The following is a 14838-nucleotide window of genomic DNA, read 5'->3' on the forward strand; positions in this document are numbered from 1 at the left end:
AGTCCTGAGTTGCGGGACCAGCCCTTCTCCCGCGACATGGCTCGCAGGGTGGGGTTCTAGCAGGGTCGGGGGCCTAGCGCCCCAGGACAGCTATGGGATTCTCCTTCCCTGTGCCCGCACACACCCACCTGACCCCGGGTGCAGCGGCTGGGGCTGCTCCCCGCCTGGGTAGCCTCTCTCTGCTCAGCTTCTGTTCCTTCAAAATGGTATCAACACCACCTGCTTCCAGAGACAGAGGACCCCAGGACTGAGTGGATTAAAAAAAAAAAAAAAACAAAAAACCAGAAAAGCAAACAAAACCCACAGCTCTCCCGCCGTTCTTCGGCCGTTTTTATTTTGTGTTGTTTTTGTTCCTCTTCGGTGTCCCGCCGTTATCTCGGTGCCGAGACGGAGGCGCCGGGCTCATCAGGACGTAGAGCCCAGCGCGGGTGCGGCGGGACCCACGGGCCGGGGACGCGCGCGGCCTCCCCACGGGCCGCGGCGGGCTTCCACCGCGCGGGGTCCCGGCCCCTGCGATTGGCTGGAGCCCCTGGGGGCGGAGCCTCGGCGCCCCGCCCCGCCCCCGCCCCGCCCCGCCCCGGGCTCCGCGCTCGCAGTCGGAGCGGAGCCGCGGGCAGAGCCGAACGCGTCGCAGGTGGGAGCTCCTGGGACCCCCGGGGGGGCGTGGGGCGCCGGGCCCGGGCTCCGGGGGCCACAGGGATGGGGTGCCACCTGTTGGGCCGCCGCTGTCCCGCTCCAGCCCCTCGTGCGGGGCCTCTCCGGCCCCTGCCGGGTGCCCCGGCCGCCCGGGCCAGTTTGGGGAGCGCGGGCTGTTCATGGGGGGGGGGCGGCGTGGGTGTGGCCGCCCCCGGAGGGATCCGGTGCCACTTCCCGCCCGGACACCTGTTTCGTGCTCGCGGGGAGCTGTCCCCCGCCCTCCCCGACGGGCCGGGGCGCGGATGGGGTGACTCGCGGTGGGGGGGGTGAGGCGCGGGGGCGGAGCCAGCCCCCGGCCCCGCCTGGCCCGGCCAGCTGTGCGCCCCGGGGTGGGGCGCTGGCCGGCGGGGCGGGGGAGTCCCCGGGCGCCGCGCGATGGGCGGCACCTGGAGGGGAGGGGCCGGGGCCGGGGGCGGGGGGGGGCGGGCGGAGGCGCCACACTTCACCGCGCCCACCGGCCGCGAGCCGCGCTGGCCGCCCAGGGTTGCGGGAGTGCAGCGTTTAAGAAGGGAGGTCGGGGCTGGGGTCGGAGGGGGTGTGCGTGCGCCCCCCTCTCCCCGCGGGAGGCAGGGGTCAGCCCGCCCCCGGCAGGGCCTGGGTTCCTAGGGATGGAGAGGTCTCGCGGCCAAACACTCAGGCCCTCGGAGCCTCCTCCGCGGCCGCAGAGAGGCGCTGGCCAGCCCAGGGCCGGGAGGGGCGCTCGGTACTTTCCCTCCTGCTGGCCGGCTCGGTATTTCTTAATTCTCCTCGCCACCCAGGCCGCTCCTCCTGATCTGATCGCCGCGCGGAAGGCGGCGGGCGCTTGTAGAAACGACCGCTTGGAACCACCCCCGGGGTTTAAACTTGCCCGCTGGCGGCACCTTGGTCGTCTAAGTGCCAAACTTTTCAGGGATTTCTGTTGTCCCACCCCACGGCCTTCTCCAGCCGTGCCCAGTCTCCTGGCCGCCCTCCCCCGGGGCCTTTGGGGCCCTGTGCGGGGACTGAGGCTTGTGTGGCCCTCCTTGGGCCCGGGCCCTCTCACAGCCTCCCTCTGCGGTGCCCCCGGGGCAGCCTGGGTGGGTGGGTGGGGTCCCCCCACCCCCTGTGCGCCGAGCCGGGCCCAGCATGGGGCCTGGGGTCCTGGGCGGGGACCGGCCGTTCTTTGTTCTGCTCAGTGGCCAGCCCAGGCTTCGGGTTGGAGCCCCGCCGGGGGCCGAGGGGGCTTGGGAAGGGTTTTTCCAGACCGCCCAGCGCCCCGTCCACCCTGGGCAGGGCTGTTGTTGGTTCAACACAGGCACGACGCCGTTCCCGGCGCTTGGGCAGAGGAGGAAACTGAGGCAGGGCCGAGGGAGTGGGAGGGCACATGGGGGTCGCGCGGCCCGGCTCTGCTGGGAGCGGGCTTGGTCACTCTGGAGAGGCTCCCGGGCCGAGCGGGTGCGTCCGTCCGGGCGGGGAGTGGCCAGCGCCCCCTGCGCGGAGCCGTCGGCGCGCTCGTGGGTCCGCTCGAGGGTCAGCCGGGCGGCTGCACGCCGGCCCGGAGGCTGTGTGTGCTGTGTGCGGGGTGGGGGAGCTGCCCCCCCAGGCTGGGTGGCCGCGGGGTAGGGACGGCGCCCTCCGCAGAGCCGGCCTTGTTTGCGCCCTCCCCGCCCCACGTCCCGCCTCTCCCCGCCCCTCGCTGCCTCCGCCCTCGCCAGACCCGGGGAACAATGGAGCGGAGTGTGGCCGAGTGGAGCTCGCTGTCGGCCTCGGCGCTTCCAGGGACCCCTCTGTCCCAGCTCAGCTGACCCGCCCTCCCCGCCCGCGGGCCCCCAGCTCTGCCAGGCCCAGCTGGCTGGGGCTCGGGCTGGGGCTGCACGGGGTCCCTTCCAGTTTCCCGGAATCCAGGGCCCCTGGGTAACTTTCCGGAGCCTCCCCTCAGCCGCTCCAGCCCCCTGCACCTGCTCAGGGCTGCGGGCTGGGCTGCGGGGCGGGCTGCGGGGCGGGCCAGCCGACGGGCCGCTGCTCAGTGCCGCCCCCTTGGGAGCACCCTTAGAGACGTGTGTCTCTCCAGAGGATCCAGGAGCCGGGGAGTAACTCCGTGGTAGCCCCTGGTTCAGCATGCGGGAGGTCCCTGGTTTCCATCCCCAGAATGTGCGCGCCCGCGAACACACACACACACACACACACACACACACACACACACACACACAAGAGCTGCTCAGACCCCATCCTCACCTACAAACCAGAAACTGCATTTGATCGCTCTCCCCGGAGGTGCCTGGGTGCCCTAGTTTCCACATCTGTAAAATGGCCTTGGACAATGACCCGGGCCCTCCCCTTAGGCTGATGTGGGGATTAATCTAGGTAATGTCTGGCCAGGTGTAGCGGGCGCGGCTGCCATCCCAGTGATTGGGAGGCGGAGACAGGAGGCCAGCCTGGCAACTTAGTGCCACCCTCAGCCACTTAGGGAGACCCTGTTTCAAAATAAAAAAGAAAATAAAAATAAGAAAGGGCTGGGGCTGTAGCTCAGAGGTAGAATGCCCCTGGGTTCAACCCCAGTACAAAAAAAAAACCCAAAAAAAACCACCTAGGTAAGCTGTATGTGCCCAATAGAGCCCTCGCAGGGGGGCAGCACAGCCTCGCAGCTGCCTGCCCCGTGCCCACCCTCGGGTGGCCTCATGCCCACTGGCTGGGGGCGTCCCAGCTCCGTGCCCAGGTGAAGCCTGCTCTTCTCAGCGTCCCACAGCACGAAGGCAGCCTGGTGCAGGGAGCGCCTCTCACTAAGGCGTGCACGGCAGATGGCACCCCAGGGCCCCCTCCAGAAAGAGCACCTGGCGCCTGGCTCAGGAGCCCGTCCCTGAAATGGTGGACTTCCAGGCCTGCAGGGCAGCAGGGTGGGGTGAAGCGGGAATGGGGGTCCGCACACTAGGCTCCTCGGGAGGAGGGGTAAGGCCTGCTCCCCTGTGCCCGACGAATTCCAGAACCTTCCAGGAAGAGCTCAGGGCCCGTGGAAAATTCCCAGGTATTTTGGGCTGAGGTTCCCCTGTCCCTGGAATTCATAGGGTGGGAGCCCCTGGGGACAGTCACAGTGGGCGTGGCTTCCTGACCCCCAGGTCCAGCCTGCTTGAATGGGTACTCATCAGAACTGGAGGCTGCCGGGCGTGGTGGCACACGCTTGTCATCCCAGCATTCGGGAGGCTGAGACGGGAGGATTGTGGTTCACAGCCAGCCTCAGCAGCTACTTAGTGAGGCCCTCCGCAACTCAGTGAGACCCTGTTTAAAAATAAAGAATAGCCGGGCGTGGTGGCGCACGCTTGTAATCCCCGCGCTTGGGAGGCAGAGACCGGAGGATTGCGCAGGTTCGAAGCCAGCCGCGCGCGCTGGCTTAGGAGACCCTGTTTCCAAATAAAAATGTAAAAAAATAGGTCTGGGAGTGTAGCCCAGAGGTAGAAGGGCTTCCAGGAACCCCAGTACCACCAAAATAAATAAAGAAAGAAAGAATAAAAAATAGGGCTGGGGGTGTAGCTCAGAGGTAGAATGCCCCTGGGTTCCACCCCCTCCCCAGTACTGCAAAAATAAAAGAACAAAAAAACTGGGGGCTGACTGTGGAGGGTACACAGCGGGTGGTAGGGGTTCCCCCCATTTTACTTTGTTTCCTGTACCCAGCGGCTGCACTAGGAGGAGGGTGTGGCCCTGGGGTCTCTGGGTGAGACCCCAGCCATGGCTGCCAGAGGCCTGGGGCGGTCCCATCCACTGTATGCCACTGATGGCGGCTCGCCCTTGCACCTGGGTGTGGGTTCCCGTGTGTAGACAGCTGTGTGTAGCGTGGGCATGTGTGCATAGACACACCCCCGGCAGGTACATGGGGATGCCCCATACGCCTGAGCACACACCCTACCCGTGTAGTCATGTGCACAGAGACACCACACAAACAGCCGACATGGCCTGCTTTGGCGGTGACATTGGGTCTGAATTGTCACTGGCCGGTCACCAGGGCCTGGCTTGGAGCCACCCGCCGGCCTGACCTTGAGCCCCACTGGCTCCCGCTGGAGGGGCAGAGGGGCGTAGGAGCTGGGCAGAGGCGGGCCCTACCTCCTGGGGGCCTGGGTGACCGGCTGTCCCCCTCCCATGACTGGACTCTGGCCCTGCCGCCTGCGCTGAGACCACTCACTGCGCCCCGCTGGGCTGGCTCTTAGCCAGTCTGCCTGGCCATCCCGCCCTGGTGGCCCCAGGAGGCTGGCAGGTGGTCAGGGCTCCCGGTCGACACCGTCTTCCAGCATCGTGACTGTGGGCTGGCACTTGGCACTCCTTCGCACACCTCGAGGCCAGCCTCACTGGGAAGAACCTTCGCAGGTGCCCCGGGCCCTCGGGGTGCAGAGGGACCCTGCGTGGCCCTCACGCCATGCCCCGCAGGCCTGGGGCTTTCCAGGAGGGGCGGAGCTGCAGAAGGAAGGGCTCCTTCGTTTCAGGCCTATATTTTTGGCTCAGAATGAGTGTGGGCAGAGAGGCACTGGGGTGTGGAAAGGAGTCACAGGACGAGATGACAGCAGTTCCTACCTGGCTCCCGCCTTCCCTTGCCCCAGTCTCCTGATGAGCTTTAGTCACAGCTGGGGGCTTGACAGCCCCAGGACCTTTGCACCACCACCACTGTTGCCCTCCATTCTTCCCCTGGCTGGGTCCTTGCTCCAGCCTTCCCCTCCCTCAGCTCCCTCCCCACTTTGCTTCCATTTTCTCTGGGTTTACTGGTTTCGGCCAGCACTGATGACTGTGTATATATACATATTGGGGATGGAACCCAGAGGCATTCGACCTCCCAGTGACACCCTCAGCCCTATATTTTACTCTTTATTTTGATACAGGGTCTCACTGGGTTGCAGAAGGCCTCACTAGGAGGCTGAGGCTGGCCGCGAGCTGCCATCCTCCTGTCTCAGCCTCCCGCGCGCGGCTTTCTGTTCCCGTTTTTATTTACTTCTTGATGGCGCGGCCCCAGGCTTGTCCCCGTGTCTCCAGTGTCCTGAACAACAAGGCCTGCTACGGGGCGCGTATGCATTGGGCGACTCTGATGACACCTCCGTCCACAGGCGAAGCTGGCCGTTACTGCCTAGTGCTCCGGGCAGGTCGGTGCCTTAGTGTTTAGTGTCTGTTGGTCCCTCTCAACTTCACGATGAGGCCGTGAAGCCGGGGCTGTCATCATTTCTCTTTTGCGTCGTAAACTGGGGAAACCAGAGCTTAAGAAACTTGCTGGAGACCACACAGCTGGCAGGCGGCAGGAATTGAAGTCAGCCGTGGCTGGCTTGTTTTTTTTTTTTCCAGGATTGGTGATGGAACCCAGGAGCATTTCACCTCCGAGCTACTACACCCCTGGCCCTATTTTTTCAGTCCTTTTAAATTTTTTTTGGAAACAGGGTCTCACTAAGTTGCAAAGGGCCTCGCTAAGTAGCTGAGGCTGTCCGCGAAGTGTGAGCTTCCCGATTCAGCCTCCCAGATGCTGGGATTACAAGTGTGTGGTTGACTTTAAGAGAGGGAGGGAAGCCGGGGCTGGTGACGCAGGCTTGTAATGCCGGCACTTGGGAGGCGGAGATAGGAGGAGTGCACAGGTTCGAAGCCAGCCTCAGCTACTTAGTGAGACCGTTTCCAAATAAAGTATAAATTAGGTCTGGGAGCATAGCCCGGAGGTAGAAAAAGCCCTGGGTTCCACCCCCAGTACCACAAAATAAATAAATAAATAAATAGATAAAATTAAAATTAAAAGAGGGAGGGAGACTGATTATAAAGGGGAAGGGCTGCACGTCTGTAATCCCAGTCCTTGGGAGGCTGAGACAGGGGGATTGCAGGTTTGAGGACAGTCACAGCAAGTAGCAACACCTACCAACTTCGCAGGACCCGGTTTCAAAATAAAAATAAAATAGGGCTGGGGGCATAGCTCTGAGGTACAAAGCCCCTGGGTTCAGTATCACCAAAAGAAAAAAGAAGAGGGGAGGGTCGGTGCCACCCGGTCCTGCGAGGCGGGGTGGGTGGGGGCCGCTCCTCTCTGGGTTAGCCTTCTTCCCAGAACTCCGGGCGTTGGAACATTCTAGGACTCTATGACCTGTCCTGCTGCTCATGCTGAGGCGCTGACCGCCGGCCCAGCAGCCGGGGCCTTTCCGAGGTGGGGGCTCCTGGGACTCACCGTGCTGCCAGGCTGCGGCTGCAGCTGAGACAAGGGTCAGGAGGTACCAGTGTCACTTGATGCCGGCTGGCTGTCCCCTCCCAGCTGCGCAGAGCCGAGCCCTGACGGGAGTGTGGGGATGGGGAAGAAGGCCGCCCCTTGGGGCCCGCAGGGCTGGAGGCCCTGGGGCACTGCGGGGAGGCCCTGGGCTGCCCGGCCCTTCTTGAAGGAGCTGGAGACTTCTCTCTCCAGGCAGGCTCCTGGGATCTTAAGACAGTTCTACCTCTGAGCTACACTGGCCCTCTTTTTATTAATATTATTATTAATTTAAGCCAGGCATGATGGCATACACTCGTAATTCCAGAACTCGGGAGGCTGAGACAGGAGGATCTTGGTTTGCAGACAGCCTCAGCTACTACGTGGGCCCTTTGCAACTCAGTGAGATCCTGTTTCAAGATAAAGAATTAAAAAATAGGGCTGGGGAGCCGGGCATGGTGGCGCACGCTTGTAATTCTAGTACTTGGGAGGCTGAGACAAGAGGATCGCACAGGTTAAAAGCCAGCCTCAGCTACTTAGTGAGGCTCTCAGCAACTCAGTAAAACTCTATTTCCAATAAAATATAAAAATAGGTCTGGGAGCGTAGTCCAGAGGTAAAAAGCCCCTGGGTTCCATCCCCAGTTCTACTTAAAAAAAAAAAAAAAAAAGACTGGGGATGTATGGGGATGTAGCTCAGAGGTAGAATGCCCCTGGGTTCTATCCCTGGCACCACAGTAAATAAACAAACAAAATTTGAAACAGGGTCTCACTAAGTTGCTGAGGTTGGCCACGAACCTACGATCCTCCTGTCTCAGCCTCCCAAGTACTGGGTTGACAAGCGTGCTCCCATGCTTGGCTTTGTATTTTAAATTTGAATATTGCTTGGAAGCCACAGCAGACCTAGCCGGGGGTGTCTGTGTCCCACCTGTCTGGGAACCTGCGGACCTCTGAGCTCAGGCTGACCCCTGGGCTGCCAGGGTTGTTCTCTGTCCCACCCACCCTGTGGCCCTGTCCCCAGCCTGGGAAGCTGAGCCACCCTGCTGCCCACTTCCTGGGTGTGGACATTGAACCCAGAGGGGAAAGGACCTACCCAGGGCCTGGGAGCCCGGGCCGCTGCCCTCCTTCCTCACCTTGAGCGGGGCTGGCCACATCCTTGTGTCCACTGGGCGCAGTGGCCAGGTCCTGCCTTCTGCAAAGTTGCTAAAAGCGAGGCAGGGGCAGGGGAATGCTCCCTCTGGGTCTAGCCACACCCCAGTTCTCTTGGGGGTCTCCAGAGGGGACTCACTCTCAGAGCAGGGGCCCGCTGGGGCGGTGGAAGCTCGCTTCCAGCACCTGGCCCTGTCCAAGGGGCCTGCTGGGTCTCTGGGCTTGCTTGCCCTGTTTCAGTTCCTGGGTGCAGGCTGTGACGGCCCCTTAGGCTTCCTTTTATTGTGACACTGGGGATGGAACCCAGGGGCGTTCTACCTCTGAGCTACACCCCCAGCCCTATTTTGTATTCATTATTTTGAAACAGGGTCTCACTGAGTTGCAAAGGGTTCACTGAATAGTTGAGGCTGGCTGTGAATGGCGATCCTCTTGTCTCAGCCTCCAGAATGCTGGGATTGCGAGCCTGCCCCCCCCCCCACGCCCGGCTTCCCCTTGGGGTTCTTGTAGGGCGTTTGAGCTCCTTCTGGAACGTGCTGGGGTGTTTCCTGCACGTGAGGTAGCCCTGTGTCTGCCTCCTGTTTGCTGTGTGGCGGGGTTCTGGGCTAGCAGCTGAGGGTTCCTGACCCGCCTCCCTCCCTCTCACAGCCTCCTAAGGAGGCCAGGGTCCATGCCAGCACCATCCTTTTCAGAGATACTGTCCTGCAGAGCGGTGATAGGAGAAGGCTGTCACGGCACCTGGGAGCCCAGAGCAGGCGCCCCATGAGCCTGCGGCAGCCAAGAAAACAAGTCTCAGACACAGGGGGGAAGCGCTGGCCCCACCCCTGAGCCATGACCCCTGAGAGCCCCCCATCTCTTTCCAGGTCAGCAATGTCATCTGAGCCCCCGCCGCCGTCACAGCCCCCCACGCACCAGGCCCCCATCGGGCTGCTGGACACCCCTCGGGCCCGAGAGCGCTCGCCGTCCCCGCTGCGGGGCAACGTGGTCCCCAGCCCGCTGCCCACTCGCAGGACAAGGACCTTCTCCGCGTGAGTCTCGGGCGGTGCAGACACTTCCTGAAGTGGCCGAGGTCCCTGCGACTCTGGCCATCTCAGGGTCTCAGCAGTCCCTGGGGAGTCTTAAGGCTGGGGGGAGGGCTGGTCTACACTCCCAGGCACTGCCCAGCCTGCAGGGTCTGGGGCCAGTGTGTGGGAAGCTGCTGGGTTAAAAATTGGGCTCAGCTGCACCATGGGGGGGTCTCAGGCTGGCCACAGGGCTGCGAAGGACCCACAGGACGCCTGGCAGGTGCAGTCGGGCCCAGGGACCGGAGCCTGCTGCCGCCGTTATTAATAAGTAAGCTGGGGTCGGGTGTGGTGGCACATGGTTGTAATCTTAGCATTTGGAAGGCTGAGACCAGAGGATCGCAGGTTCAAGACCAGCCTCAGAACTTAGATTTTCAGCAACCTAGTGAGACTGTGCTTCAAAACAAACCAAAAAAGAAAGGGTTGAGGTTATAACTCAGTGGTAGAACACCTCTGGGTTCAATGCCCAGTGCCAAAATAAAAATAAAAAATAAAAAGTGGTATACTCTGGAGGGATGCTCAGAGATCTTCTGGTTCAACCCATTCCTTCTACATGCGGATGCCAGCCTGAGAAAATTGGCCAGAGTCATCCAGAGAGGTTTTTTTTTTTTTTTTTTTTTTTTTTTTGTAGTATTGAGGATTAAACCCAAGGGCATTCTACCTTGGAATGGCTAACCCCACGCCAACCTTATTTTTTATTCTTTTTTTTATTCTATTATTTATTTATTTATTTATTTATTTATTTTTTGTGGTACTGGGGATGGAACCCAGGGGCATTCTACCTCCAAGCTACACCCTTAGCTCTATTTTTTAGTCTGTTTTGTTGAAACGCAAGCGTCTCACTGAGTTGTGAAGGGCCTCGCTAAGTAGCTGAGGCTGCCCACGAACCGCAGTCCTCCAGTCTCAGCCTCTCAAATGCTGGGATTACGAGCATGCGCCACCACCTCTGGCCTATTTTTTATTCTTTATTTTGAAACAGGGTCTCACTAAGTTGCGGAGGGCCCCACTAGCAGCTGAAGCTGGCCGTGAGCTTATAATCCCCCCGTCTCAGCCTCCCGCGTACGGGGATCGGAAGCGTACACCGCCATGTGAGTGGCTTCATGCCCTGTACATGGTGGTCAGTAATAATCGTGAGGTGCGGGCAGCGCTGGGCTGATCTGGCTGTGCTCCAGGAGAGCGGGCGGCCGCCTGGAGGGCCCGTGGGCCCTGACACCTTCTCCTCGTCGTCAGGACTGTGCGGGCTTCCCAGGGCCCCGTCTACAAAGGCGTGTGCAAATGCTTCTGCCGATCCAAGGGCCATGGCTTCATCACCCCGGCCGACGGTGGTCCCGACATCTTCCTGCACATTTCCGAGTGAGTTGCCGGCAGGCTGAGGACGGCGTGTGCCCGCGGGGTGCTGGGTCTCCGGTGGGCACGGGCAGGCACGACTCGGCCTGTGGCTGGCATGAGACTTGTTTTCGTGTGTGCCCGGTGGGGTGGGACCCGCGTGTGGCTGAGTCGGGGTGGTGTGTGGCTGGTGTGTGCTGGTGTCCCGATGGGTGTCCGGTTCGTGAGTATGGGTGTCCATGTGTCTGTCTGTGGCAGTCCCTCGGGGGCCGACTGCACCCGGGAGAGAGTGGAGGTCGGCTGGGGTGTGTCCAAATGCCCCCTGGATTTGGTCAACAAATATTTGTATTTGGGGGCGTCCTTGGGAGTTGGGGCACCTGTGCCCTGGGACCCCATCTCCTGCTGTTTGTCACAGCAAGTGGCCTGTGAGGCTGGGGGCAGCCCGGCCCTTTTGTTCCAGGAAGGAAGTCCAGGGCTGGACCCGGGCTCGGTGACATCCTTCCTTCCTGAGTGTCTGGAACCCGGTGCGGGCTGCACGTCCGCGGGGCTGGAAGGCATCGCGGCCCCTGCCTCACCCCTGGTCTTCTGCGCTGTCGCAGATCTGTGAGGACCCTTTTTTTATTGGGGGGGGTGCTAGGGGTTGAACCCAGGGGCATTCTACCTCTGAGCTGTGCCGCCAGCTCTATTTTTATTTTTATTTTTTTTTTTTTGTGGTACTGGGGATGGAATCCAGGGACATTCTACCTCCCAGCCCTATTTTTTTTTCTTTTTTTTTGTGGTATTGGGGTTCCTGGAAACCCTTCTACCTCTGGGCTCCACTCCCAGACCTATTTTTATATTTTTATTTGGAAACAGGGTCTCTTAAGCCAGCGCGGCTGGCTTCGAACCTGTGCGGTCCTCCTGTCTCTGCCTCCCAAGCGCGGGGATGACAAGCGTGCGCCACCACGCCTGGCCTCCTATTTTTTATTCTTTATTTTGAAACAGGGTCTCACTGAGTTGCAGAGGGTCTCACTGAGTAGCCGAGGCTGTCCGCGAACCCAGATCCTCCCGTCTCAGCCTCCCGATTGCCGGGTTACAGGCGGGCGTTACCATGCTGGGCTTGAGAACAGTTAGGTGCACTCCATCTCCACCTGTTTCTTAGTCCTTTTCTTTTTTGTGTGTGTGGAGCTGGGGTGGAACCCTGGGCCTTCTCACGTGTGCTGCTAGCACTGACCACTGGACGCCACCCCAGCCTCGCGCTTCGGGTAGCGGGAGGCAGAGGCCCCTCCGCCCACAGCTGGCCTCCTGAACAGACACACCTGAGGGATCTTTTGCAGCAGTGGGAAGGTTCCGCGTCCTGTGTCCCTCCTCCAAGTCTCTGCAGCGGGTGCCTTTCAAGGCCCCCTCCATCCTGGGTACACACCTGCAATCCCAGTACTTGGAAGGCTTACACAGGAGGATCGCAGGTTCGCAGCCAGCCTCAGCAACTTAGTGAGGCTCTCTGCAACTTAGCGAGACCCTGTTTCAAAATAAAATAATAAAATTTGGCTGAGGGTGTAGCTCGGAGGTTGAATGCCCCTAGGTTCTATTCCTAGGGCCACACACACACACACAAAAAAGGAGAGAACTCCCTTTAAGCTAGGCACAGTGGCGCACGCCTGTAATCCCCATACTTAGGAGGCTCAGACAGGAGGACCGCAGGTTCAAGGACAGTCTCAGTAATTTAGCGAAACACTGTTTCAGAATTAAAAATAAAACAGGCTGGGGGTGTGGCTCAAACGTAGAATGCCCCCGGTTTTCATCTCCAGAATAAAAGCCCCTTCTACAGCGCAGACGGGAGAAGGATGCTGACGTGCCGTGCGCACGCGTGTGGACGCGGAGGTGGACGTGTGCTGCCTCATTCCAGCCGGGGTTCCCAGGGGTTTGCAAAGACATACGCAGTGCAGTATAAAATGAAAAGCAGGGTTAGTGAGGCTCGGTGCGGTGGTGCATGCCTGTAATCCCAGCGATTTAGGAGGCCGGCATGGGGATCAGAGGTTCAAGGCCAGCCTCTGGAATTTAGCGAGACCCTGTCTCAAACGAAATAAAAAAATGGGTCTGGAGAGAGAGCTCAGTGGTAGAGCACGCCTGGCTTCCATCCCCAGTGCTGCCCCCCCCCCCCAAAAAAAAATAGCACGGGGTTGGGGGCAGGCACGAGTGGTGGAGATGCCCTGCCCTCCGGTTCCACTGTGAGGACTGGGTTGCAAGCTTATTTCTGAGCTTCCTGGTGGCTAAATCAAAGAGGGAAAATGCCCTAAGGGTCTCCAGTTGAAATAGATGTGTCCCGGGGAGGTTTGCTGACCCTGGCATTTGGACTCTGAGGGTCTTTTCTTCCTGGGGTCTAGTTGAGCAGCACCAAGAGGCCCCCTCGCTGGGATGGGGGCTCATATCCCTCGAAACTAGGGAGCCTTCCTGGGGAACCCCTCCTGGAGCCAGCTTGAAGCATATCAGGGATTTTCTTTTCTTTTTAGGGGGAGTGGGTGCTGGGGATTGAGTCCAGGGGTATTGTACCTCTGAGTTCTACCCCCAACCCCATTTATTTATTTATTTATTTATTTATTTATTTATTTATTTATTTATTTATTTATTTATTTGGTGGTACTGGGGATGGAACCCAGGGGCCTTTTACCTCTGGGCTACATTCCCAGACCTATTTTATATTTTATTTGGAAACAGGGTCTTTTAAACCAGCTGAGGCTGGCTTCGATCCTGCGTTATCCTTCTGTTTCAGCCTCCCAAATGCGGGGATTACAAGCGTGTGCCACCATGCCCGGCTTTTTATTTTATTTTATTTTTGTGGGTTTGGGGGTGGAACCCAGGGACATTCAACCTCTGAGCTACACCCCCTGCCCTATTTTTATTTTTATTTTTTTGGTGGTACTGGGGTTCCTGGAAACCCTTCTACCTCCGGGCTACACTCCCAGACCTATTTTATATATATATTTTTAAATTTGGAAACAGGGTCTCTTAAGCGGCTGGCTTTGGTTTTTGTTTTTTTGTGGTACTGAGGGTGAAACCTAGAGGCTTTCTACCTTCGGGCTATACTCCCAGACCTATTTTATACTTTATTTGGAAACAGGGTCTCACTAAGTTGCTGAGAGCCTCACTAAGTAGCTGAGGCTGGCTTCGAACCTGTGTGATCCTCCTGTCTCAGCCTCCCCAGCGCGGGGATTACAAGCGTGCGCCACCACGGCCGGCTTATTTTTGTTTTTGAAACAGGGTCTTGCTAGATTGCTGAGTCTCACTGTGTTGCTGAGGCTGTCCTCGAACTTGCAGCCCTCCTGTCTCAGCCTCCCCAAGTACAGGGATTACAGGCTTGTGCCACCATGCCAGGCTAGAGACTTTCTTAAAGGCTCAGTGCATATCTGGGGATGCCAGGGCAGAGACAGCGGGGCCCCTGGGGCTGGCCATTGTGCTGAGGGAGCTTGGGAAATCTGGCCCAGGCCAGCTCTGCACCCTGATGGCCTCATTTCTGGGGCACGCACGGGCTGACTGCTCTCCCAGCCACAGGCCAGTCCCCAACATCTTTTTATTTTTCTCCTCCTTTTTACCTCCTCCTCCTTTTTCTTCTTGGTGGTAGCAGGAATTGAACCCCAGGGACATTTCTACCTCCAAGATACACCCCTGGCCCTTTTTTTGTTTTGTTTTGAATCTCACTAGGTTGCTAAGTCTTGCTAATTTGCTGAGGCTGCCCTTCCACTCTGTGAGCTGCTCCGGGACCCTCCTGCTCTGCCTCCCAAGGACTGGGTTACAGACGTGCACCGCACGCCCAGCCGCATAGCCCTCACGGCTAATGCTAGGTGTGAGCGCCCGCAGCCTGCTGGGCTCCTTCAGATGCAGAGGTGCAGGCAGGGTCAGGCTGGTGCAGGCCGGCTGCTCCCTCCGGTGGACGGGCAGGAAGCTGGACGGGCAGGAAGCGCCATTCCACCTGGCCAGTCAGGCAGCACCTGGTCTGGTGGCCTCTGCCCCTGGGTGCGGGCATTGCAGGGCGCAGTCTGCTGGGAGTTTTCTTGCTGCGGGCACCGACATGCTCTTTGTGTTTCTGCAGCGTGGAAGGGGAGTACGTCCCAGTGGAAGGTGACGAGGTCACCTATAAGATGTGTTCCATCCCGCCCAAGAACGAGAAGCTGCAGGCCGTAGAGGTGGTCATCACACACCTGGCGCCGGGGACCAAGCACGAGACCTGGTCCGGACACGTCGTCAGCTCCTAGAGGACCGGAAGCGCCTCTTCCTGGGCTTGTGGGAGACTTTGGGGGAGGAGGAGGAGGGCCACACTGGAGATGACTTTCTCCTGCACAGAAGGGGCTTTCGGGGGGTCACGGTCCCTTTTGAGTATCTCCCGGGGGCAGGCCGGTGCCCTCACCCACCCACCAGCAGTCTCCTGCGGGCACAGCCGGCACTGACCATCTGAAAATGACCATCTGAAAAGCATTAAAAGCATATAAAAAGGAG

General features: G+C 59.6%; 1 protein-coding gene across 1 annotated transcript; it reads left to right on the plus strand.

Moving 5' to 3' along the window:
- Positions 1–8851: 8851 nt before the first annotated feature.
- Positions 8852–14597, plus strand: CARHSP1 (calcium regulated heat stable protein 1; the record flags this gene model as incomplete). The annotated part of the gene is made up of 3 exons (XM_080704219.1): positions 8852–9009; positions 10273–10395; positions 14435–14597. 3 exons carry the CDS (start codon positions 8852–8854, stop codon positions 14595–14597), a joined length of 444 nt encoding a protein of 147 aa, XP_080560345.1.
- Positions 14598–14838: the final 241 nt, after the last annotated feature.

This window comes from Muscardinus avellanarius (genome assembly GCF_963383645.1).
Source record: "Muscardinus avellanarius genome assembly, chromosome: 10".
Lineage (NCBI taxonomy): Eukaryota > Metazoa > Chordata > Mammalia > Rodentia > Gliridae > Muscardinus > Muscardinus avellanarius.